Consider the following 27706-nt stretch of genomic DNA (forward strand, 5'->3'; position numbering starts at 1 on the left):
CCAAAACTGGACACAATATTCCAGGTGCGGCCTCACCAGTGCCGAGTACAGGGGCAGGATCACTTCCCTGCTCCTGCTGGTTACACTATTCTTGATACACGCCAGTATCCCATTGGCCTTTTTGGCCACCTGGGCACACTGCTGGCTCATATCAAGCCGGTAGTCAACCAAGACCCCCAGGTTTTTGTTTTAGCTGTGTTCTCAGTAGAGTCCATAGTACACAAGAAACCTCCCACATGCTCAGTTTGATTTCAAGTACTTTATGCCTCCCAGTTATTTTTACGTAATTTGGAAGTAACCTTTTAAATAAAATGTAAAATTATGCAGTTTGAATGTTCTAATAATATTTGAATTTTGTTACAGAGCAAAGTAGAAGAGATGATTTGGAAGCTTTAGGTCATATGTTTATGTATTTTCTCAGAGGAAGCCTTCCGTGGCAAGGTTTAAAGGTAGTGGGTTTTGATGTCTTCCTCTATCCTATTTTCAGATCATGGGCTTTTCTTAGCATGATCTTTTTCTTTTTAAAAGTTTGTCTGCAAGCTGTATGACTTCAGAAGCTTGTTTTGTTGTTGTATCATAGGCTGATACATTAAAAGAACGTTACCAGAAAATTGGAGACACAAAACGAGCAACTCCTATAGATGTATTGTGTGAAAACTTCCCAGGTAATGTTTACTGTTAATAAAAATGTTGCATATTGATTTAGAAAACGAAACTGGCATAGATGATTGTTTAATATCTTGTTTTAAAAATAAATAAAATAATGCTTTCAAATATGTGTATTGTACGCTATGGTAATAGATAAAAGAATTGCTATTTGAAGCTAATGCTGATGTTTTTCATAGACAGATTCTTCTAAAGGAAACATTAAAAAAAATTATACATATTCTTATGGTGATCAACTAGTCTACATTTGTATATTCAGACAAAATTTTGCAAGCCTTGTCGGCTCAAATCCGTTATCCTTTTTTAAAGCAAGCTGCATCAGGTATAGCTTAAAATAGTATTTAAAATAGTTTGCAAGTGGTTTCAGATGTCACTTCTAGTTCTCCCTATGTGCAAAAAGAAGCAATGAGATACTGGAAAATTGGAGAGAGGGAAATATAGTCAGCTCGAGACAGGACACACACATACACATGGCATGGACATTATTTTGAAAAAAGAAAAAGTAAATACTATATCATCGATAGGCAAAATGGATTTGCGGAGAATAGCTCATGACAGAGAGATTTGATTGCCCCGTATGAAAGGAAATCGCGTCCACAGCAGACCTTGTGGACAGGAGACAGATGTTTTATGTCATGAAATCTTAGTGCTTTTGCTTTTGACGCTCTTTTTAAATATCCTCACAAGTAATCTTAAAAGTGTAACCAAGAGGAACCTGCCATGGGAAGAAGAGTGTAAAACAATTTGAAATGGGTAAGTACATTGTTGCCAGATTAGAAACATGAAATGGTATTTCATAGAGATCTGTGCTGGATCTGTTCAGTGTTTTTGAGTGCCTCATATAACTGAGAATGTTTATTAAATTTGCAAATAAGTTTGACGTTTGTAGGCTCAACAGTGGGCTTAGAATGAAAAGATCTTGACAGATTATAAATACAGTCTTAAAAATATAAGGTACAGTTCAATAAATCATATTCAAGGTAGTATATGAATATAGGATCAAATCTAAATGAAGAATTATTCGGTGTGGAAAGATTCCTTAGGTAATGACTCAAAAGTCAGTCAGTCACAAAGTAAATACTGTGAACAGTGTCATGCTGCTATGCTTTTAAAAGCAACCAAAGAAACCCTATACTAAATTGGATTATATAAATGGGATATAGCGTGAGAGACACATAAATTGCTACTTCCACTCTACTTGATTCTGTAAACCCTCTGCTGAAGCAGTGTGTTCAATTCTGGGGACTGTACTTCAAGCAAATGTATCCTATTCTAAAGGTATCTCATAAAGGTGGGAGTGCTTATATGCCTATGTGTTTGCTAGACCTGCCACCAAAGACTGATGGAATGTATATTGGTTTAGTCAAGACTCTGAGGGAAAGTTCTCCTGTACCTTTTGGCTGCTACAAATGTGAATCAGTTTGCTACATCCACAGAGCTAGGACAAAGTGATGGATATAATGCAAAAGAGTTCAGTTTAAACTTGAACTCGTGTGTTTCAAATATAGTGACGAGCATGAAGGGATTACCATTGCCAGGGAGACTGTGGTGCTTCTTTCACTGGAGTTGTGCGAAAACAAACCAGACAGACAAGGCTGTAGTCAATTTGCTATGGGATAGGGTGGTGTACTAGATGGCCTTTCGAAGTTCTTTCCAACCCTGTGGTAAAAATTATTCCATTACCAATTTATGCTTTTCAGTTCACTTCTGTGCATTAAAAAAAAAATAATATAGTCAAGTGAAATTGCTTTTGTTACAGAAATTAGAGCAAATGTCTGAATGTATGTTTGGTGAATTGACTGAAGTTTAAATATGAGGTGGGGGGAAACTGTTCTGGAATATAAGTCTTCTGCATCGATAAATGCATGCATGTCTTGTATGTTGACTTTTGTGTAGTTGCTAGAATCCTTTAAAAAATAATTATCTAATTTAAGATGTATATGGTGCAATTCCTGAAACTAATTGTGCATGAGTAGCTCCATACATCTAGTGGACTGTTTCCAGCAAATTTAATCAAGTACATGCTTATTGATGGGATTGAATCTGAAAATGGAACAGGGAGAAGATAGAAAACAAAAGATAAAGTTCTTTGATAGTACCTGTGTACATTTTCATAATAAATACATTGTTGTATGTGGAAGTTTTTACATTTCAAATATCTGAGGGTTTTCTACATTTTCCTGTCCTTCTTGTCACTTAAGACAGAGTAGAATGAGAAGTACATCCACCATCAGTTCAATTCTCTTCAGTCTGCCTGCAAACTGAGCTAGCTGATGGATGTTCAGTAAGAGAACTCTGTAGTATCAGTGAGAAATACTTTGGTCTTTGTCATATGTGAAACACATTGCTTCATCCTCCATTCTGTGGAATTGTACTGTATTTGAGTGTGCAACACTACTGCTCTTTAAAGCCTCGTATAAAATACGAGCCAGGATTTAAACTCTGAAGTTTCTGCTTCAAATGCACAATATGGGTGGTATTTTTTTTTTGCAGTAAGCCAGTAGTAACAGATTTAGCTGCATTGAATGGCTCAGTTCCAGTCCTCATACCTCTGAAGACATGCCTTGCATGGTTTGGGTTCCAGTTTACATTGGGAAAGTATGGTTAAAGAGGTCCCTGGCAATGTGTCAACATTTCACCTTCTTCAAACACTGATTTCCTTGGCTAGTGTCACTGAAGAGTCTTGCTTGTCTGCTAAACTGGACTTTATGTGCCAAGGAATTCCTCCTATCCACTGCTTCATCTGCTAATGCCTGAAATATAGCACTTAATACTCTGGTTTTGTCAGAACTGAGTATTTTGGGATGTCTTGGCATCATTGTCCCCAGGTGCATTCTTGACAGCATCAGCATGATGCTGCCTCACAACTTTTTATTATCAAGCTGGTCTCAAACCTTCATTTGTCCCTCTTTCCACCCTAGTATCTCTGAAAGAGTTTAATTTAGCATAGCTCAGTCTTAGCACTGCTGCTGCACTTCTCAGCCATCCTCTGTCAGTAGATGGTCTTACAACACCTTGTTTGTACCACAAAATGTCAGCTTCTCCAGACGTACTGGAATGTGATGTGTGGGTCAGGGTGTGTGTGCGATGATACTGTTGTGCTGCTTCTGACATACGTACCTCTTCATAGAATCAGTGAGTGCTGGTCGCATCTACTTTTGACCTTATTCATACTCTGACTTTCTGGTCATATAGAGGAGCCTTCTCTTGTACTTTGGGGCCATGGCTTGAGAGTGAGGAGTCATTGCTTTTCTTGGAGTGGCTTGCCAGTAGGTGTTTTCCCACTCTTTTATGAGCTACAAAAGTTAGATTTTTAAGACCTCTGTTTACCTGGAGCGTATGTCCCAGGACGAAGGTCAAGGGCTTCACCTTATCCATATCAGATGGTGAGAAGTTATTGCAGTGCTCTATTCCAAACCACTGCACTGTAATCTTTTCTTTTTGTGTGATCTTTTCTTTTCTTTTCTTTTTTTTTTTTCCTCCTTTCGGTAACAGGAAGGTGCAGAGGAATGCAATCTGAATTAAACAAAATTTCAGTATGGTTAGATTGTTGCTCTTGTCACTGTTCTGATACTTTAGTTCTTTTTTATAGTACTTGCTGGAGTGGGAGGATCTATAGGACTTGGTCTTTTTCGAAAGCTTATTAACATTTGTCTCTTTTCTCGCCATCTACTGTTTTCTCAGACTGTTTTATTTCCACATGCCTCTCATTTTGCTGATTCCTGAAGGAGTTATTGCATATGTAGTCATGTGTCTGCGCAGTTTCTCAAGGGAATTTGAAGCTCGTGCTTCATGTGTTTGTGGGTCCTCCCTTTCAGCCCTTCAATTCTTGTAGTCATCTGTCCATAATGATGCTTGTTCCTTACAGCTGTTGTCTCAGAAGCATGTAATGGCTCATACCCATTATCAAGAATGGGACTTCTGTATGCTCTAGTCACCTGCCAGGAGGTTTGTGCTGGAACTCTTGTCTTAACTACAAGGTTTTGGCTGCTAGTGCACAGTCTGTACTTCGTACCCTTTAAGGACCAGGAAAGCTCTTTCCTTCTGTCTTGACAGGTCCAGGCTCTTTCAGGAATCCCACTGGTTGTTTCCTCTACTATGAGAATCTTATCATTTCCATGTAACGCCTACTCAAATGAATCTCCATTTGTATGCTGACATGGTATTTAAACAGTGATACTAAATTGACACTTGTCAGAAGTCGTTCTACAGGAGCTCAGGTATCTCTAGGAATTCTCTGCAGTGTTTCTGTTCAGGATATTTGCCACTTCTGCTCAGTACGTCCACATAACCTGATGCCTGAAGCATTCAGTGCTGCTGCAGCCGTCCATAGTGTCGTGGGTTAGGCCGCTCCGGCAACCAAACCCTACATAGTCACTCACTCACCCTCCCCCAGCCCCAGGGATGACGGAGAGAATTAAAGGAGAAATGGGAAACCCGTGGGTTGAAATAAGAACAACTTAATACAGATAAGTAATACACAGTGTAGATGCTCACCACCCCCTCTTATGCAAAGCCGGTCTTGTCCCGAAGCTGCAATCCCGGACGAACGCGAGGCCTCAAAATAGAGAGGGGCAGAGAGAGGTAGTACTCCGAGAGTAGGAGTACTGGGAGAGAGAGGGGGAAAAAAAGGCAATAGAGCAAAAGCGCAGCAAGCGCAAAAGAGTAGAAGCAGCGAAAGAGCCAAAGCGCAAAAGCCCTTCTGTCCGGCTGTCCCTCACTTTTACACTGGGCATGACGCTGCATGATATGGAATACTAATTGGCCAGTTTGGCCCTCAATCTTAAGTTCCACCACAAATCACAAGGGGAATCGTGTCCCCCTTGTCCCGGCTATGCTCCCCCCTTATCCCGCCGTGCCTCTGCACTCCGGCCAGAACATGGCACACTGAAAAGTCCTTGGAGTCTCACTTCCAGCCACAAACATCAGCTTGCTATCAACATTCTTCTCAGAGCGAGCCTCTGAGTAAAACCAAAACACGGAGCTCTTCTAGCTGCTAAAAAGAAGAGCTAACTCTGTCCCAGCTAAAACCAGGGCACATAGTCATACTACAGTTACTGCTCAACAGAGTCTGTACCAAATGGGTTTTGCCAGGACAACTGGAGTTGCCCACTTCAGAACCTGCATGTGGATCCTCTTTTAAGGAAGAATACGTTCCAGCAACAGGTGTTCTCTGAGACATAGTCCACTCTGTACATTCATATACCCCCTTCTTTACCTTTCCTTAGGCTTTTTTTTTGTATAATTAATTGGAAAAAAAAATTAAAAAGTAGAGGCATTTCTTTCCCAGCTCTGTTGGCACACTGTACATGAGGATTGGAAGGTTGAGTGGAAGTTCTTGACAGGTAATGTAAAGGGAAAATTAGTGGAGGGTCACTTCGTAGTATATGTTTAGAATATAGCAGTATATCTTGAAGAATATTATTACTATTAAGTAACTTTTCTTTCTGGTAATTCACAGATTCATGGTAAACTGTTCAGGTTTCATGGTGAGAGGTAAAAATTGCTTTAAAATGTAGTAGTAAGTACTGGTTTCTGAGTGCCATTAAAACAGGTATGGCAATTATTTACATTTCTTATTTATTTAGAGGAAATGGCTACATATCTACGTTATGTAAGAAGGCTAGATTTTTTCGAAAAGCCAGACTATGACTACTTAAGGAAGCTCTTCACAGACTTACTTGATCGAAAAGGCTATATGTTTGATTATGAATATGACTGGATTGGCAAACAGTTGGTGAGTACAATTAAGCTATTGGTAATATACTGGGGTCTTTTTGTGTGATTAATTTTAAGCCAGTATTAGTCTTGAGTTTTGGAATGCATGTACATCTCATGGCTCCTATTAGAGGTGTGAACAGCTGCTGTTACAAACCTGTTTTCAGGTTTTCAAACATTATCTTTTGACTTGAGATGTTTCATGTTGAGTCTCTTTCCAAACATGTATTTTTAGTATCAAAGTAAATCTCTGTTCAATCCAAAATGAGGTTGTAGGAAGTCTTTTAGTGGAAGAACGAGTTTAAAACTTTGCCGGTAATTGTCACTATTGCATATATTTTCTTGCTTTGGGGACTTTCTTGCTCCCAATATTTTTATTATTAAAACGTGGAGCAATCACTTCACTGCATCTAAGGTATACTCCAGATAGTTACGAGGGGGGAAAAAATGTCTATACTTTACATGCATTGTTCTAATGAAATACTACGTATATAATATCTGTTTCCGTCACAGTGCATCAAAAGTTAGAGAAAATACTGTTTGTAGTCTTTAAATAAATGCTAAACGATTACTTTTTCAGCACCAATTTTTTCCCTGCTTTTTTTTAGTAAGTAAGGAAGGAGTTGTGTGTGGACTATTGTGTTGGACTATTTCTTGTATGACTTGTATGGCTCTGAATTGTAGTATTTTATTGCTAATTCTTCTTTCAGTGTTTAGCATTAAAAATTACTTAAAGCCATTCTTTGGACTTCCATCACAATGTTCTAGCTGCCAACTGCAGAAAATATCAGCCTTAAGTCTTCCAGAAAATTAATGTTTATAGGATCATAGAATTGCTACTTCATGAAATTGTGTAAGTTTTGGTTTGGCTTTTTTTTCTTTTTGGTATTTGTAAATACCGAGTAAAGCTTTTGCTTTAATTTGATAATTTTGAGTTAGGGGAAACTGTCAGATTTAAAGACTAATTTCTATTACAAACCAGTAACTTTTGGTAAGACTTAGAAATTTATTTTTTTTACCAGTTGCTACATATTATTTATATTTGTAGCCTACTCCGGTGGGTTCAATACATTCAGACCCTGCACTGTCTTCAAACAGAGAAGCATATCAGCACAGAGATAAAATGCAACAGTCCAAAAATCAGGTAAACTCATGTAAGACTATCAGCGTTACTTTGTCATTTGTCTAATGATTTGTGCTATGTTGTTTACTTTTATTAGGACTCAAAAATAAAACTGAGTCCAGATCTTCTTTGTTTTTTCTTTGATGTAAGTAAGTCCTTGTTACTGTATTTCAAGGTCTGTGGACCTTAAAGTCCTCAAAGGTTGCTTGTTTGATTCTGTGAAATAATATAGCTTACATCAGTAGTGAATTTTCACTCTACTGATACTTTTTAAAATATTTTTTTAGTTCTCTGTTTCTAATCACTGTCTCTTCCTCATATAGTATATCATCTGTTTGGTTTCTAACATGTATGTATAACATTTTCACTTTTTCTTTTTTAAATCAAAGTAATGACCAAGGTGGTAAAAACGTTGGGAATTTAGATTTCATGGATTTCATAGATTTTCTAGGTTGGAAATGACCTTAGAGATCATCCAGTCCAACTGTCACTAATCCCCATTAAACCATGTCCCTAAGCAGTTCATCCACCCTTTTCTTAAACACATCCAGGGATGGGGACTCAACCACCTCCCTGGGCAGCCTATTCCAGTAGCTGACAACCCTTTCAGAGAAGAAATACTTTTTAACATCCAACCTGAACCTCCTCTGACTAAGCTTATACCCATTTCCTCTTGTTCTATCACCCATCACTAATGTAAAGATCCCCTCCCCTACCTCCTCTCCATCCCTTCTCAAGTATTTGTAGGCTGTAATCAGGTCTCCCCTCAGCCTCCTCTTCTCCAGGCTAAACAGCCCCAACTCCCTTAGACGCTCCCCATAAGTTCTATTTTCCAGCTCCTTCGCTAGTTTAGTCACCCTTCTTTAGATCTGTGTCTGTTTACCTAATTACAGGCTTGTGTGGGTGGACTTTGTTTCTTACTAGGAATTTTGAGTTTAGCTACTTTACTTCTCCATGAAAATATATGTGTAGGCATATGTAAGTATGCAGATAATGTTGATGTAGAATCTATATAGGAATTGAGTATGTATTGCTTCTATGCATTTAAGAAATAATGTATAATAATACATGAATTGTTTATTTTTGGAATTTTTTTTTCTTCTTTTGCATATATTCCTAATGCATTCAAAAACGATAGTCAACAGATCATAGGGCAGCTTGGGACTCACAGCACGTCAATCCACATCATTTGAGGGCTCACCTAACAGCTGACAGACATGGTGGCTCAGTACAGGTATTTTCTGCTTCTTTGCATGACTTTATCAGTTGTTTTGCTTTATATAATACTGGTTTCTTGTAGTGCCTGACATGATTCCTGTTTTCATGTTAAGCTCACTTTCCAGTAATGTTTAGAATGTTCCTGTTATTCCCTAATTCACAATTGCTAGACTGAAATTTAAACAGATGCAGAAAACTATGGATCTTTTTGTATGTGGAACTTCTGCTACATGTTTCTTAGTGAAAGCCTAAACCAATGGAACTCTCTTTTTGAGGGATTATACACTTACATTAGTGCAAGCAACTGAAGTTTAGACGTTTGGTGTGTTATTTAGCTGTATTAGCAACTAAACCACTATTGACTAAATTCAGTGTTGTTCAAGTCATGTTTTTTCTTAAGCAAACCTCAAATGAAAATGTAAAGTTTAAGCAAAAATCACTACTTCATAACTTTTGTTCAAACAATAGTTCTTTGACTAGAGGAATGTTTTGCAGGGCAGTACTTCACACTTATCAGTGAAAAAATGAGTAGAAACCAACAAATTTTTTTATTATAATTATTAGTTTATTTTGTCTTCAAAGAGGTTTTTTTACTGGTTTAGTCTTGGTTTTACTTTTTGGTGTCTTGCTCCTTGAATGTATTTAGGGGCAAGGTGGTTGTACATAAGGAAGTCCAAATTTAGTATAGAAGGATTCAAAATGCCAACTGCGAAGTCTGTATGAGGTTTCGAGCTTTCAGTCCAAAATGAAAACATTTTAGCTTTGTAAAATGTTATCTGGGGGGAAAAAAATACTTTTTTTATCTGCTGCATTTTTTATTCTGACAATCGAAGTTACATATATGTCTTCTGAAGTTTTGTTTTTTGAAAAAAATTTTCAATGTCTGAAGATAGAATGAGAAGTCCAGGATAAAGGAAACAGTGCTATAGTCTCACCAGTGTAATTCTGTATCTTCTTTAAATGCTTTGAAACTCAGGTCAGACTTAAAATTCTCTGAATTTTTCTGCTTTAGGAACAGCTGTCATGTGTCATGTAAGAAAAGCTACTAGATGATAATTATCATTATGTATCAAGAAAAGTTTAAAAATTGTTCTATGCTTCCCATTAACAAATATTTTGAAAACTTTACCTGTATATTTAACTTGAACTTCAGTAGTTCTCTCAAGGTCATCACTTTTAAAGGTAGCCATTTATCTTTCGAGAACAGTATAGTAATGTGGAATCAAAATGGAATTTGAAATTCTGTCTTCCAAAATTATTACATTTCTCCATTTTTTTTATTTTCTTTTTTGGTTAGAAAAATACATATTTAACTTGTTGAATTCCAGTTAGTAGAACTTCCAGATTGTGTATCATATCACCCTTTTTGGCAATCGTAATGCTTGAGAAACCTTTTATTCTGTCTCAGGTAAAATTCAGCGGTTGAAACAGATTTTATTCCATTGTAATATATGTTAAATACCCTTTGGATGCAGGTGAGCATTTTCTAGGAAATACCAGTGATATTCCTTTCTGTTAATACCATGCTATGCCCAGGATATGGGCATTCTGAGTTCAGATCACTTAGATCAGTTGAGACTAAACAGTTGCCATGTAAAAAGAGCAGAGTGCAAAACTGCAGCCATTTGGTCTGTGTCTTTGAAGATCAAGTGTTGTACAGGAGGGTATTTTCAAGCCAGCTTAATTGGGCTACTTTTTAATGTGGAGTGGTTGTCTTTTTTGAAGTTTGAGGCCTTGCCTGTTGTCAAATACCCTGATGTTGTAGTGTTACTTACTGAATCATGCTATTAAGTTGGAGGATTAGCTAGCTAGTTTAGCTGGCTTTCAAATTGTCCCCAAGAAGACAAGTTCTAAAAGTGCCACAAATAGTTGTTCAAAGGAAAGTTGAGTCTAAGGTGTGAAATTAAAATATTTATTTTTTTCTCTGACATTAGTGAGTCATTGCTCATCTTTGGGACCAGTTTTATGCTGGATTATCTGTTTTTCTGCAAGATACAAAAATCTGACAGATAATTTTATTTTAATGTGACAACGGAATGTTTTTTAGGTCACTGCTATTACAGTCATCTGTACTACTACAGATCTAGAAGATTATTAAAATGTGTTTGTGAGTCGTCACTGCAATGTATTAAATTCAGGTGGACTGAATGTTGTTATATGTGTGTATTTATGTTAGTATATATTTTTATGCTCTTAGTAACGTTCAAGTGGAAACATTCAGATTCTAAATGGTTTGTTCATTAAAAGTAATCGTTCATTTTTTTGTATTAAAGTTATCCCAGACTCCCTGGGCCTGTGTTAGAGATATACTAATCTACATAATCATGTCTAATTTTACCTTGTAGTGTCAGTTCATGTTTAAAGTTCAAATACTGTTAGCAAATTGAGTTGTAAAGGGAAGACCTCCAGGAATAGTTCACATCCCTTCTTCCACTTACTTCTGTTTAGAATAAGATGAAAATGCTGTAGTATGGCAGTCTGTCTTTCTAGTTTGTGTAGCCTTATTAATGAGAGCAACTTGTACCTCCCAGCAATTCATTCAGTAACTTCCTTTGTCTTTATTTTTGTAAGTTCACCTCAGTTCCCAGAAGTGTCAGTTGTACAACACTGAATTCTTTCCTTCTCTGCATGAACTGCAAACTACTTGTGCACTCGTAATGGCTGTACTAATCTGTTCATCACTTTTTTTCATGAGTTGCTAGCTGGTGTCCATCGACTCATCTTTCTGTTTTCCCATTTGGAAATTCTTTAAAAGGATGTTAGATTAAAAGGTCAGATTAAAGAGTTCTCAGTGAAGTGCTATAGCTCTGCAAAGTTACTTAGGAACTGCTAGAAGGGTTCCATGTTTGGTGTAAGTAGTTTTGAGTTGCACCTTCAAGAAGTCAAGATAGCAATGCATTAGGTGAAACAAATCAATTGCCCTAAGGTTTTGTGAATTAAAAAGGTAGTGTGAAATTTTTTTTTATTCTTTTGTCTTAACTGGAAGCTTTTTGAAGGTAAAATACAGCATTCTGTAGTATCACTAGTGAGTTGCTTAGGCATGAAGGCTGGCTTTATTTTTTGAAGAGTGGAGAATTGAGTTACTGAGATTATTAATGAAATGAAGGATTATTTTCTATGTCTTTTTCAAATTTTTGCAATTACTTAGTGCTATTATAAACGTGAAAATCAGCAAAATCAGTTTTATGAGAGACTTTCTGACAGATTTTTGAACATAACTAGTAAAAGATTATTTTGCATATTAAACCAAAACAAAGCACAGGGCTAGCCTGAAAATTTAATTACTATTTGACGAATTGGTATTCAGGTTTAACGTTGTTGTACTGTAACTTGCCTTTATCAAGCTTCTAAAGGACCATATATCTATGAAACTAATCTGTTCCACAATTAATACATCTCATTATTAGGTAGCAGGTCTAGTATTGTAAGTTTGTTTGCCTTATGACATAGAGGTTAGCAAGAAACAGACAATGTGATGCATATGTTCCTTTATGTATGTGCTCTTCAAATTAAACTTTTAAAGAACTGATTAAATTTGTAGGAACTAAATTTAAACCAGGATAAAATCTGTTACCAAAATGCTTAAAGTTGGTTTAGATTTTCTGTTTAGTGGTTAATCTCCCACTTGTATATAGGTGAGTAACTTAAGTTAATCTTCAATATTGCAACACTTCTAATTTGAAACTTAGTTTAAAATGCTAGTTTTCACAAGCCTAATTCTATGACTGTTCATAGAAAAAATGTTCATGTACTTTTTGTTAACAGAATTTTTAGGTGCAAAAAGATAACTTCAATATCCACGTTTTTTCCCTACAATAGTATACAAATCTGTTAAGAGATGAATTATACCTTCCATCAGGCTACTGAGGAAATCGAGTCCAACTCCAGTCATAAGTAGAGAAATGAAATTAGTAGTTTGTCTTTTTGCACTGCTAGGTTTGGTATATCATTTCTTCTCTCTCGTTTCCTAAAGTTTTAGCTTTTTACGTGGATGCACTATGATGAATCTTCTTTGTGCCTTATCTGTGGTACGTCTTGGCTACAGAATTTGGTGTACCACACGTTCAGTGCATAAAGCTATCTTCCAGGTGACTTATTCTTGTTCAATTTTGTTATATTCCCATGTCTTTCTACCTGTGTTGTGCTCATTTTTGAGGTGATTGGCATGTAGTCTGGGAGAGAAAAGTCTAAGAGTTGGTCTAACTTAAGCCCATATGCCTCAGGAGCAGGAGTGTACAAGTGTTAACTGCTTTGTTTACCCTGCGTTATTAGTCTTTTAGCAAATGTACTTTTGGTCAGATGGCAAAATATTTTACTGATGTCACAGAGAATTAGCTTCTGGCATTGTAGGTTGTTCTAGCAAGGTACAGAACGTATCTGCCTCTCTCTTGCACTCCTTTGAATGAGTCTTTGTTAGGTTTTTTAAAGGTGAGTGTTTTGCTCTGTTCCAGGTATATTAATTCTTAGTTCTTCAACTTACTGAGACCGTTCTGACAGCTGCTTTCAGTAGTAGTAGACTAGAGTGAAACTCAGGGCATTGGTGATTCTGTAGAAGCATGACTAATGTTGTTTTTTGAACTGCTAATATCCTTTGGTTCACTTGGGCTTTCAGAGGTCACAACTCTTTCCAGAAAGATGAACTTCATTTTTCCCTCATCTAAAATAAGCCATGCTACAGGCAGTTACACTTGACTGTGTTTGGTTGTGCGTGTAGTGGATGCATCTGCTGTATGTATATGTGAAGGACTGAGGTCTCTTTCTCCTTGATCTCTTATCTGTTTGATAGAGATAAACCACAGTGAGGCAGGACAGTGTTCTATTATCTGGTGAGAGGGTTTCTAGAGTTTGTGTTGAAGTTTCTTAGAGAAAACGTTCTTTGTAATAAAAAAACACCTTAGGACAAATGCTGTGTTGAAAATAAAGACTTCTCCCGCTAAAGGAGACCGCTGTCAGTATTCAGGTTTGAAGTCAATTTGAAGAATTTCAAGAAAAGAATCACCAGACAGATTGTTACAACTTCTCTACTTCCTCTTTTATAAACATATAAAGGTGTTGAGAAACCCTGAAATAAACTTTGTTCTTTGTTACCCTATGGCAGTGCATTGACCTAAGCAGAAGATTGTTATCGCTCCTTTAAAGCTGATGTCAGCTTAGATTAGTATGACTTCAACTAACTGTCATTTTAAAAAGAAAAAAAAACAACAACAAAAACAAACAAAAAACCCACCCAAACCTGTCATAAACCAGAAGACTTTTGTTTTTAGTTTTTAGTTGCTCAGATCTTGCAGATGTTCTTTTAACAACTGCCAGAAGTTCCAAAGAGACCAGAAGAGTTATTGACAAAGGCTGATAAGAACCATCCATGAATCTTAAACCAGAGTAGCAAACCTTTTTTTCCTGATCTATCTGACTCTCTAAAATAGAAGGGCAGACTATAAAAACCTGCTTAAGTACAGTTTTGTTCCTGTCAGAATATTGTCATTTTCTCCTGACTGTTTTCTTCATCAGAAGGGAACGACAGATTTTTTCAGCCTATTGTTGAAAAATAATATTAATAACTAGATTAATAATGTGGGAAGGATTTTTAGATTCTCCTTCCATGTTCCTGTTCAAATAAGGAATGCGTACATGCTTGAGTTTGATCACTTTCTTTGAATCTTCTGTCTAAGGAGATAGAAGTCCTAGGAAAGAAGCGTTAAAAAAATGCCATGTGAAAGGTCTCCCTAGATGCTAGAATTGGGCAGTGTGTTTGCTGTTGGAGTAAAAGTCATAAATGTTTTCATTTGCTTTTTGCAGGAAAAGAGAAGAAAGTAGGAGTTCTTGCAAATACTTGTGCGAACTCTCACCTGTTCTGTACAACAGTCAAGAATGCCAAGATGTATGGGCTTGCTTCCCATCCATCCATAATAGGGCGTATACCTGTCTTGTTTCTTGATGTACCCTACCCTGACTTGAGTAAACTGAAAACAAAGGCCTCTGCTTCTGATCAACTGTTGTTACTAAACCTTGAGCACAGGTCTGAGGATCTCTTTAGAAAAGCTCATTTTATATCTAGATCATGGAGCAGAAATCCTGAATGATTAGGACTGCAGGCAAGGTTGACTACAACCTTAATTGGGTGGCATTGCTTTATATGGAGGCAGACTGTACTTATGATTAATTATGTAGTTACAATTTGAGTCCTTTGGAGCCAAACCTCGTTGGTGGACAAGTTGAGTAGTATTTTTTTTACCCTTACATTTTCACGAGCAATCCTGTCGTAGTTAGCAAGTGCTTCCCAAAGCAAACACTGTATGTTTCTGTTCTGCTTATCACCATTACAACTGGCTATTTCACAAGAAGCAATGAAATTATCAGCACAGTAAGGTACTTGGTGAGATGGTTGGGATCGTATTATTTCCCTTTATCAGTAAATATGGACACTGATGACATATTAAGATACTTGTAAAAAAAAATCTACTAAGCAAGAGTGTTTAGTTTAAGATGCCTGACTCACCATCTTAAGATTTGTTAAAGTACAATTCCTATGTATTTCTGTCACTGAATGTTTAATTCTTCTTGCCATCCCTATGATACGGAACTAAGCTTAGGCTACCTGGTTGAAACTCCACTGACTTACCTTTCATCACAGAAATCAGGTCCAATCTCTCAGAATTTCTTCAGTTATATTGACTAAAATTTAAATAATTAGATTATTGCAGTATCAGACATATTTCCTTTTGTTTTGTTATTGGGCTGCAGGTTTTTTTTGGCAATGAGTTCTGTTTTAGTGAAACTCAAAGAAGAAAACTCAGCTTGATGTAGGCACATGGCGTGGAAAAAGGCTTAAGTTTGGCAAACTTCTGAAGCTCTGTACTTCGTGAATTATGATAGGAACCACAAAGCAAACCTTAATAAGTCGGGTCTATTAGCTCTGGTTATAAATAGGTGAGATGTAACTGCTGCATTAAGAGGAGAGCTTGGAAGGGTGAGGCGAAGAGTATTATTATTGTGATAAGTTTCCTTGTCTCTGCTTTCTTCTACCTTAGTCTCTGAAATTCACACAGTAGCTGGTAAGAATCTTGAAGTATAAACTACCAGTGATCGACTTTCCTATGGCCAATATGTTTTACAGATGTTTTCTGCGAGCTCTTACATTGTTTGGCCAGAGCAATATTTTTGTGCAATGTTGCTTGGCCAAGCATTTGCTGCTACTTTGTAGCTAGTAGACCTCTTGATAATTTAATGGGTCAGTTAGCACTGTCAGCTGCCCTGACCAGATACGTATTTGTCTATCTTCAGTTAACCATCTTCCTGGCAGATTTTGTGAGATGAATAAGGGAGAGGCCTCTGGAATAGCTCTGTTTGTCATGCAGGAAGACTGGCAGGAACTGAGAGAGAGAATAGTGGATTCCGTTTGGTTTAAAGTCAAAACAAACATTCCCGGAAAACCAGAGCTGTCTTGGTGGCTCAAGAATTTACAAAGGAATTTGAGAGGAAATTAATGGGAATGAAGATTAATTCTCTTTTCTTTTTTCCTCCCTGACAGCAGTAGGTGTTCTTGTGCTCTAAGAGTGAAAACCAAACACTACCTACAATCTTAGTTCTAAAGAATGTCTTAGTTTTCCCCTTTTCTGGCGAATACTCTTCAAGATACCACTGAATTGGGCCACACAAAGAAGGAAGCTAAGCAGCTTAAATATGCTGAAGAAGCAGGGGTAGGGTGAGACACGAGGGAGACCAGCAAACCTGATCAACAGAATTGCTTTGCTTAGTCTGCTTACTTCAGGTTTGTCATGTGGCTGTCAGGTCCGCTAGTAAATATGAAAGGCAAATGTCAGGAGTGCAGGAATGCAGAAATAAAACTTGGAAAAGATACTATTATTAGAATAAAAATAATTATGGAGTTAGCAAAACTGATCAATTTTGAAGATGTACTGTAACTTTAGGAACCGACAAATGTATGTCTTAGCTATTATGTTATTATGTATAGCATAATTTCAGGTATTTCTGGTGATTTCAGGTAGTAAGCTCAACAAATGGAGAACTGAACACAGATGACCCAACTGCAGGCCGTTCAAACGCACCCATCACAGCTCCTGCAGAAGTAGAAGTAATGGATGAAACTAAGTATGTCCATCTTTTTATATTCTTTGGATCTTGTGTGCTCAGCTACTTCAAGATTTTTCTTGTATAATTGTTCAAAAAATATTATCTAAACTGAATAGCCACTGGTGAGGGGCAAAACAATAGTACTATATTTAATTTTGGCTTTAAATATTTAAGTAATAAACTTTCTATAACTTGTGCTTTTTAGGCTAAGCCCTCAATAACAGATCTCTGTACTAGATAAATGCATGCATTTTTGATATTTCGATTAGTTTTGAAGTATTTATTTTAAAATAGACTACCAAAAGTTATGGACTAAAGGTGTAAAATTCTTTCCCTATGTAGCATTCTGATTCTCTTTTTTTCCCTTACTCTCTTTCTGTTTAGCTGCCAGAAAGTGTTGAACATGTGGTGAGTTCTGCAGCACAGGAAGGCACAAATAGCCCCAGGGGTTTTCTTCTTGTCATTTGGTTTAAAACTAATTTCAGAGAACTTTAAAATAACAAGTCCATTTGGAAATCACAAAACATGTTTTAATATTGTGAAACAATGAACTGTTTTTACAAACAAACAGCCACCTTCAGGAGCTATTTTGCCTGCTTCAAATCTTGCTTGCTTTTAAGTTGTGTAGTCTGTGGTGTACTTTAACCCTTTTTAGTGGGTAGTAGAATATTTTTTTCTTACTTGCTATCCTGTTTTAGAGGGGGAAACGTTCTTTTCAGATGCTGCAGCAGCCAGCTAGTATTTTAACGTCTAGAAAATAACTCACTTGTATGAACAAGTAATAAATGCTGGCAAATATTTGAACTTTGCCCGTTAGCTGTGTAAATGTAGTATTTGCCAGAGTGTTAGTCTTTGACAACCTGCTAACTAATTACTAAAGCATAACTTCAGACTTCCTTAAAGTTACAGTGTCATGAAAGGGAAAAGTGCTATGGTCTGTTAACATGGGATGGACAGCTAATGAATATATATTTTAGTAGTAAAGCCATACTTGCAAAATAGTGCAGAAAAATATTCTCGATAGCTAAAGGCAGTATAACTTTCAACATGTTTTAGAATTGTGCTTGGAATAGGATTTTACAAGAGTATGGATCTAGCTTATGAAATAGAGGCACTCAAGTGTGAAGGATATGTTAGTAGCAGAAAAATGCAGTAAGTATTCCTTAATAGCAGTAAGTTTTGTAGGGCCTGTTTTCCTGACTGTTAGAAAGGATACAATTTCTCAAAGTACAAGTTTTTCTTGAAACAGTTATTCCGTAGGTTCTGATTTTGGTTGGCAAGATTTATGTGTATGTGTAGTTAAAAACTGTGAAGGGAGGTGTCTGTTTTGCCATGGTTGTGCACTAGCTTTCTGTGAGCGCTTAAAAGACCAGTTCTTTATTTGCCATCTTTGCAGAGTACTGTATATATATTTTTCAGTCAAGAATTTAATTTTCTTATGTATATATATTTAAAACAAAGAAACAAAAAATACCCCAAAGAGCAAGGATGTTGATAGACTGCTCATAGAGAAATTCCCTGTCCTCTCCCTTTGGGTAAGTGCAGTGATAACCTTGCTTATGTACACACAGAAAAAGATTAAATTTCTGAAGTTTTGAGTAGTGTTTAGCACATTTAAACCTATACTTAATTATCTACAGAAACTAGGTGAATTTGCAGAAGCCAGGATGTTGCAGCTGCTTTAGAAGTGTAGCTCTTTATTTCCTGATTTGAATAATTGATGGATAAACATGCTGTCCTTGACCTTTTTGGCCTAGTCTTTACTGGTTTTGTTACAGACAAAAATATCTAGTCTCAATATCCTCATCTTTAGATTAATCTCCTTTTTCAGTATGAAACACACAAATTAGTTTTCCAGTGGTGTTTATTTAAACTGCAGTTTCCTCATTCACTATTTTTTGGGGAATAGTTCTTTTATATTTTAGCAGTAATTAAAGCAACACACATACACCCTCACCCACACCCCTGCCCCAGCATTGCTGTCAGACATCAATCTATAAGTACCCGTCTTTCCTCAGTAACAATATTTTAGAAGGTTCAGGTAATTTTACGTTTTAACAGCATAGGTACAAGCTTAATATCAAAAGGTATTGTGAGACGTTTAAATCCATTTATAGATTTTTACACTGCTGAAGAGTGTAAGGAAATGCAAGTATTAGTATTTTTCATGTCTGTTATACAGACATTTTTGGTTTTAGCATTGTTGTTTTAAAACATTTTATCAAAAGGCTCTCACTTTGTGCCTCTTTCATAATCTTTTCTCCATCTGAAAACATGAACAAAGTTAACCTCTCTTGCCGATAACTGTTTTCTAACGTTTCCTCATACTCTGCAGGGACAAACTTGAGTATTTCTTAGAAACACTTCATTCTTTGTTCTAGATGTGTTCATAGTTTTAGAAGCTTAGCATGACTATGTCTTGGTTTAAAAGATGGAAGAAAGAATGCCCTATCATGTGTGATTTAAAATATCACAAATACCGTTTAGCTGAATGTTAGATCTTCTGTAGCCGTTTCAGTGAGATGCTCTCAATCAGAAAAGATAAGGATTTTTTTTCAGTAAGTATTTTGTTATTTTGAGGCATTCATCCAACGCTTCCATTGTTTGATTCATGTTTACGTACTTACATGCAATATATGTTCTAAATCTTACCCCTTGTCATCGTCATGCTCTCAGGTGCTACTGTGCAGCAAGCATGTGCAGCAAGCATGATTTAGCAGTGGGTGCTGGATTTCGTTTTTTTTGGTGATGTATGTTTTTTTTCTGCTGAGTTTTTTGAGAGGTTTCTTGTTTTTGTAGAAAAGTAGCTTTCAGCCCTATTTCAGTTGTTACTGGAGTTGTAAAGCAAGGAGAAAACTAACCTGATCACTGTTCTGCCTTGACACTTGTAGATCTTATCTTCTACAGAGGATCTTCCAGTTATCATTGAGCAATAGGCCTTTCTTTCCTCAACTCTTTGCTAGCCATCAGAAGAGTTGCTTCTATGAAGCATGTGTAGTTTGGATAACTCTGCCATGGAAAGACAGAGAAGGGCAAACAGGAAAAGATTATATGATCTGTCCTTTTTGAATCTTGCTTTCTTTTTGCCACTTTAAACACTTATTAATAATCTTGCACTGACATGCTGCCACATGCTAGATGACAAATACAAAACCACAATGCTCTAAACAGAAATGAGAAATGAAGCTGCTTTAGCATGTTGTGCCAAGAGACTGCTTAAGTGGTAGAGGGAAAGGTATCTAACAGAAAAAAGGTAGGATTGTGTTTTAAGTAGAACAAGAAATGTTCATAAGCATAATACTGAGATTGCTACCTCAGATAGTATGTCAATTGTCACTTCAGATTGTACAGGAAAAGTAAGTCGTTGAGTTTCATGCATCAATATTACACTGCCTGCTATAGAAGTGTTCTGTACCCTACAGAGAAAGAGACTGACAGTCATTAAATGCTTTCTTTAAAGAGGGAAAAAAAAATCCTTTCCTAGAATTAGAATTTTTCAAAGCGTATCTGTTCTTACACATTTTTCATGCTTATTGAACAACATGATAAATTTGTGGTTTAATACTCGTTAATAATACCCCTATCTGTAGCTGTAAGTATGGCTTCAAGCAATGTAATATATATATAAAAGTGATAATGACACCCTCTAGTGACAGTATTCTCAAGAACATGTCTGCATTTCTGTTATAAATCATATCTTCAAGAGATTATTTCAGGGTTCAATCTCTAATTTCAGGGTTACATTTCTTTGAAATTTATTATCAGGCAGTGTAGTCTTATTCGCATGTAAATGTGCATATATTTTAAAATGGCATTTATTTGGCCTTGGAAGGTTTGACAGGTCTAGCATTTCTAGACTGATAAATATACATTTCAGTAAGGTTCCAGGCCAGTCCTGTGGTTTACAATGCTCTATGGAATTTGCATTCCTTTAACACTTTTTAGATATGTTATTTATTAATAGAGGATTTATTTTTCCACACCAAGTAACAGTCTTCAGCACTTAGTGAAATTCCCTGGACTAGAATACAGTTGAATAGTTCTTATAAGTTAAAAAAAAAAAAAGAAGCTGTTAATAGAAATTATTGTCTTTGTAATAGTATTATACAAACTCCAGAAGACGACAAGATTAAAAAAGCAGTGCTTTATGTTTGTTAAAGATACAACTCTGGAGTTCCCTATTGCATGATGCCCTTCTCTGGTTGACAGAGAAGCAGCGAACTCAATAGGCTATGGAGAAGGAACAAAGGACAGTATATCCTCGTAGCAAGGACAAGTTAAAATTTCTGGGAAGGAAAGTAAGAAAACCTGAAGTGTCCTAGAATTACATAGAGAATCCAAGCAGTCCTAAACATTTAAGAAGTTTGATCTCCTGTTCCATGAGACATTCTCCACATAAGCAAAAATGTAGTTAAACAGTGAAGAGTTAAAATTTTGTATTGTTTTTCTAGAATATAAGTTAACTCTCTGCCACACTTTCATATTCCTACAGTTACTTATGTAACCTGTGTTCTTTATATACTAAAATTATGAACGAAGACAAAATTTTTCTGTAAACTTTCTTTGATGCCTCCTAATCTGAAACAGGTAAAAAAGTGATTTACCATCATAGTCCAGGGTAGGATTTCCTCATTTGCCGTATCGTAGGGTAATTCACATGAAAGGGAGAGACTATTGTAAAATGCTTTGGTTTGATACAATGTTTGTTATATGTATGTATATAAAATACTTGGGAAAAGATTGCGGTGAAAGAAGGATTAAACTAAATTGAACTCTATACATCTGCATATAAATTCAAAGTTTAAGTGATAATGAATGTTAGTGGTTGAAGACAGATGCTGAGAAAAAGGGTTCATAGTTATAGGGGAATTTCAGTTGCAGGCTACTAGCCTTCAAAACCAGTGATGTCTCTTTTAGAAGTACTTTAAAGTCAATAAATACAGTATGATACTTCTGCTAGCTGTAAAAATATTTATATATTTAGTTGCCCCTATTGAATTCTAGTTATGGGCTTCCTCTCCATCAATAACCAATGTTTTTTTCTACTGAAAGTTATGTAACTCTCAGAGCAGCTCTGGTCTGCCTCTGCCCACTGCTACTTTTTCAATGACTGAGCGACAGGGTGCCCTTGGATATTTTGAGAAGGTAACTTCTGTCTCCCCTTACTTTGGATGTTGTTCTCACCCCTTGTAGAACCTTATTTTTAGACCCTTATTCTCCCTGGTTTTCAAGTGCTTTCCCTGTTTCCTATATTCCAAACTAAATCAGCAGGATTCTTTTTGAGTTTTAGTGACATAAAACGCTTGATGAACTTAAGGACTTGCTGATAGGCTATTAATGCAGTACATTTCTGTTTTCACGTCTGTGAAAATGTTAAGACTATTACGTATATAGCACTGCAAGTGAGAATTCAGTAAACAAACTGCAGAACTTCATGGGGCAAGCTCTGTTAACGTAGACAGCTTGCATGTTCACTTTTGATTGCAAATTATGAATACTTTATTTAAAGTGGAAGTTTTAATTTTAAAGGTGGTGGTCAGGAACCAGGCATTGCTTAAAATAAGGCTAACATTACATGCAAATGAAAAAGTTTTCTTTGTGTATTTGTGACTTTCCTGTTTAGTTTATTTTCAAAAATACTTCCTGAACTTCTGCAGTCCTCCTCTGTATTACCTGCTACTAACTCCCTCCAATTCTTTTTCCTTTCATAGTATTTTTTCAGTTACTTTCAGATGTCTCTGTTTGCTGATTGAAGTTCGCAGTATTTGTCAGTTTTAGTTTCCTTCATGTAGTATGCAATAAAGCAGAAGAAAAATGTCAGTACACATTAATATATTCAAAACTGTGATTTTTTCACTGTAGTAATGTCATCACAGTACTGAATGAGAACATTAATTACATTGTTCATGAACATTTTCTTCTAAAATATTTTGGGTAATAGCCCTGGGGAAGGTATTTCCAAGTTCTGGTTGACAGAGGAAGCTCAAATTGTTTTTTTGTGTTAGGACAGTTCAGGTGACATAATCTTAAGCTCAGGGTTGTATTTGGTGTACTACCAGTTAATGTCAAAGAGTACTAAAGTAATGGAACATGCCTTGTTCTTAAAAACACATTTTTAAGTCAGCCTATGATGCCCATGCTTTTGATACCCTCACACAATACTCTAAACTTAATAGCTATTTTTATTATAATTTTTTTCATTTGATACTTTTTCCCAAAAAAAGGTGAAATGTGTCAAAAATATCTCTACTATGATTTCTTTCTTTAATAAATCAGTCACCTGCAATAGAGCTTAACATGTTCCTTGTACTGCTAACTATACCCAAACTGCGTACTTCAAGTGAAATAAATAAACAGAGCTTAGTTTTGTGATTTTTTTTTTTTTTTTTGTATCTTATGTAATTCATGTCACACTTGCAGGTGCTGCTGTTTTTTCAAGCGGAGGAAAAGGAAAACCATTCAGCGCCACAAATGACTAGAACTAAGCAGAACATGGGAAGTTGCTTATTTGTTCGACTACTGTCTTGTGATCTCAAAGAAACCCGCCATCACCAAAAAAATCCCTCCATAATGGCCACATGTTTTCCAAGGACTCCCTTAAAACAATATCATGTCTGTGTGCTTTGATTTGGTTCTCCTGCACCCATCTTTTGTTTCTTTAATTCGTCTATTCTTTGACCATCAACAAATGGACCAATGAAATGGTACAAATGAACAGTATCTTCAGCAAAACTAAACTTGAAAAGTATTACTCCTGTCCTAGGAAATACTAGCAGTGTTTTAGCTGAAGAGAGATGTCATAAATCTGTTTGAGTTTGGTAGCAGCATATCAAAAGCAGTTTTCTTTCAAAATGCAGAAGAAAAATACAGATGCACAAATAAAAAATCTTAACATTTTTTTTGATACCTGCATTGATTTTTTTTTTTAATTTTCTCCCAGTTTTACTCGTGATACTGTAGTAAAATTGTATTAGCATTAAACCCTATCTGTGATACTGTAGTACACTCATTGTCTAGAGATACTGAGGAGGCTGATTTAAGTGTTGACAGTTGCCTAAATGCTGGTAATACTAATGAACAGAAAGTATTTCCAGTAGCCTCTGAATTTGAAGACTTGCTTTTGTTATGCCTATGATGGAATTTCAGTACAATGAAAATGACGAGTGTTTGTACAAAGAATACAGAAGTTTGTATAATTTAAGTTGTGCTTCCAGTAATGTTAGTAAGATTGAATTACCTTCAAAAGAGAATCTAAAGAGGAGTTACAAAATAAGAAATAAATACCAGTCTGGTTAAAGTGTGGAATCAGTATTAAAGCCTGTATGTTCACTAAGATAATTGGTGATGGACAACATCTTTAACTTGAAAATATGGATGTGCCATGTAATGTTAGAGATCCATTTGTAAATTCTTTTGCTCTTTGATTAAGAAAGCAAATGCAATGAAAGTACCCTTTCTCTGTGTGCTAGCCCACAGCACCCAAAATTTCCCAAGTTTTTTTTCCTGGAAATTTCTTGTCTTTCAGTGTAATGTCACTATTAACAGTAGGATGACAAGGATGTGTCAGGTACTTCCCCACAGTCCAATGAAGTGCCTGCACTATGAACAAACCAGCAGGTCAGTAGACAAGGCAGCCCATTTTATGTTTTCTTCTTCAGAAAGTGTATGCTTCCTTTAAAGCCATAATGACAGAGGTGTGCTTTTGTCATGTTTAGCTGCCAGTTACTTGAAGAAGGGGTGTGAAAGATGGAAGTGAATAGTCAGATTTGTTGACCAAAACTCAGATTATCTCAATTTTTTTATAATTCTTCTAGAGTTAATTAGCTTTTTTTTTCTATCCACACATGCTTTTTGGCATACTTATTTATTTTTAATCTGTTTTGTGGTAGCATTTTAAATGTGTATTAAAATAAATGCACACCTTTGAATTCATTATTGCATTTACATTAATTTTAATTGTATTTTGTAATTTATTTTTCCTTAACAAGCGAAAGTGTTTTTTATTATTTGGATTACGTGCTCATATGTATACTTTCATCTTTGTCATTATTGCTGTTCATGATCTTAAGTTTTTGTTTTAAAAAAAATTAACTTGGCCTACAAAAACATACTGTACGGCAGGTTGTAAGTCTCCACTCCAGCAGTTCGTGTTACTGATTGTCACACACTCATACAGTTATTTCCTTGTTTTTATTTGAGCTGAGAAGATAGGAGGTTGCTTGACCATTCTTTTACGAAAACACATCCTTTGTTGTAGTACTTGACCAAGTTTGTTGCTTTGTAAGATTTGTAAGTACATGTGATACGTGTATTTCTCACACACCTGATCAGTTTTATTCTCAGAGGTTTTTGATCTGTATAGTGTTTGTATGATCTGAACTCCATACACATAACAAGAAAGTGTGTATGTACGAACTTAAAATATTTGAATATATAAAAGCTGTTTATTTGCTGAAATGACCAGTATCTAGGCACTTGCTTTTCAGCAATATTTTTTTAAATGCTTGATTTTAATGCTGAAGAACGTTTTCTTCTAGCAAAGCAAAGTGGTCAGTACTAATGCGGGTATGTTCAGGTTATGCCAACATGATTTGCATTTATATCCATATTTTTATGTCTAAATTAATGAAGTCAACATTGGCTGGATGTCTAAAAATGAAATACATCCCTGTTTAAATGTAAGACAAAAAAATAAAGATAGTTTTTTAAAACTTGCCTTTTTTTCCCCCCTTTACTACAGTTTTAGATGAAATAGTGGAAGCTCTTCTAAGAGTTGCTGAACGGTTTTAATCTTGGATAGCAGGGAATTTGAAAGTATATTACTCGAAATACTACCTCAACATTGCAGTTATGGATATGTTTGCTTAGATAACAGGTGTTATTGTTAGTGCTCTAATACACCTAATAACAACAATAGATCAAAGAAGCGTCAATGCACATGTTCGTAACTAGGAAATCTACTTGGAGTCTTCATGGATTAAAGTCTGTGCTGTCTCTGCCACGTAGAATGAAAGCCATTACAGGTACTGTGACATACATAGTAAATGCGTCTTTAACTTGGCCAGGTAGGTATTTAGAAAAGGAGGAATTAGTTAGCTCTGCGGTCACAACCTTTTGTTCAGTAGAGGTGATGGTCCCTAGCTGTAGAGCATTCGATACAATATCAAAAAGGCATATATGTTGATAGGTGAAATGGGTTGCCAGACTTCTAGGTAAGATTGCTAGCACTTTGTTTGTTTTGCGCTTGCAGATCTACAGAACTATTGCAAGTAGTTTTTTTTTTCAAGTTAGAGGGTTTTCTTGTTCAAACTAAAGTTTTCTGCAGAACTTCTTTTTGAGACTTGGAATTTTAATACCTGGGTGCTTAAAAATACACCTCCACGTACTTTTTAGTAGATTTTTAGGAGCTTTTAGTAGCTTTGTTCAAGGGTTTCAAACACAAAGATAGAGAAGGCTCCGGGGTGATCATATAGCAGCCTTCCAGTACTTAAAGGGGGCCTGCAGGAAAGCTGGAGAGGGACTTTTTACAAGGGCGTGTGGTGATAGGACAAGGGGCAATGGCTTTAAATTGAAAGAGGGGAGATTTCGATTAGATATAAGGAAGAAATTTTTCACTCAGATGGTGATGAGGCACTGGAACAGGTTGCCCAGAGATGTTGTAGATGCCCCATCCCTGGAAGTGTTCAAGGCCAGGTTGGATGAGGCTTTGGGCAACCTGATGTAGTGGAGGGTTTCCCTGCCCATGGCAGGGGAGTTGGAACTAGATGATCTTTGGGGTCCCTTCCAACTCTAACCATTCTATGGCAGAATTGGTTGTTAAACCACTGTATAGCTTCATTGATTGTCTTATCAAATGCAATAGTACGTTTTCCAAGAGTATCTTTCTTTTTTAAGTTTTCAAGATGAGCAATAGGAACGGAAGTAGTATAGTTTTAATAATGTATTCAGTTCTCAGATGCTCAGTTTTTATTTTTCTTGTAAGATAGGCTGTTGCATGACTTATTACCACATCTGTTTGAACCTTACTCAAAGTACAGCTTTACGGAATACTTGTGGGGCTTCCTGTGGCCACACATACTACAATATGGGATGTTTAAGGTACTTATTTATGTCTTCGCACAAGTTGCCTCTGAAGTATTATCTTGTTGTCATTAAAGGCTACTGAATCTAAAAGTACTGTTAAAAAAACCCACAACAAACCCACCAACTACAATGGCTAGAGATGGAAGTTATTTTTCAGACTACACTTCTGTTTTGCTGTCTACTGAAGAGCACTTGAGTGAGTGTTCAGCTAACCCTTAGGTTTTGAAATGGACAACCAAAAATATGCAGCACAAGAAACTGCTTTATAAGTTTTGAGTGGTTAGGCTGCTGTCATAGCCTACTTTATGGCAGAGACTAGTATTTAATTTTTAGAAAGGTTTTTTGTGTCCTGCAGACCTCAGTCCTCTGAGCTTTTCTGTTGCCTGATGCAAGGAAATCATTGCTACCTGACTTTTGATGATAATCACATACTCAATTTCATGAAAACTTGAAGCAATTGATGGACAGAGTGAATGGTAAGGAAGCAAGGTTCCAGTGAGATGTGATAACTGTACCTGACAATTTTATATGTGATCCCTAAACTGTCTTTTACTTCCTTCTAAAAGAGCTTTAGAATTTAAGAGCTGATTGAGTTTTTAAATCCTGGACTGTACTCTAACTGCGCTCTAACTGCTTTTTATTCCAGGCTTTGCAAAGTCCCCTTCAGTTCATGACATTGAACTGAAAATATAGTGCTAATAGATTTATGCCTTTTTATTAGTGATTAGAAGACTAAACCTTCTAGATCTTTGAAGAGTGTTTCAAGAGCATTGAATGAGAGTGCTGCAATGGATGGCAATAGACTCT

General features: G+C 36.2%; 1 protein-coding gene across 10 annotated transcripts in view; it reads left to right on the plus strand.

Annotated features, from left to right (window-relative positions):
• CSNK1G3 (casein kinase 1 gamma 3) overlaps positions 1–23291 on the plus strand; it is a 69344-nt gene extending 46053 nt beyond the window's left edge. For 2 of the 10 annotated variants that reach the window (XM_086629973.1, XM_086629975.1), the window contains 7 exons: positions 364–449; positions 581–665; positions 6255–6403; positions 7433–7528; positions 16728–16834; positions 17201–17224; positions 23237–23291. In XM_086629973.1, the coding sequence (XP_086486099.1) occupies positions 364–449; positions 581–665; positions 6255–6403; positions 7433–7528; positions 16728–16834; positions 17201–17224; positions 23237–23291 (602 nt within the window). Of the gene's footprint in view, positions 1–363; positions 450–580; positions 666–6254; positions 6404–7432; positions 7539–8645; positions 8742–16727; positions 16835–17200; positions 17225–21868; positions 21927–23236 lie in introns of those variants that run through there. The other 8 variants (XM_086629972.1, XM_086629974.1, XM_086629970.1 and 5 more) reach the window with 7 other exon arrangements.
• Positions 23292–27706: the final 4415 nt, after the last annotated feature.

This window comes from Tauraco erythrolophus, chromosome Z, assembly GCF_009769465.1.
Source record: "Tauraco erythrolophus isolate bTauEry1 chromosome Z, bTauEry1.pri, whole genome shotgun sequence".
Taxonomy (NCBI): Eukaryota; Metazoa; Chordata; class Aves; order Musophagiformes; family Musophagidae; genus Tauraco; species Tauraco erythrolophus.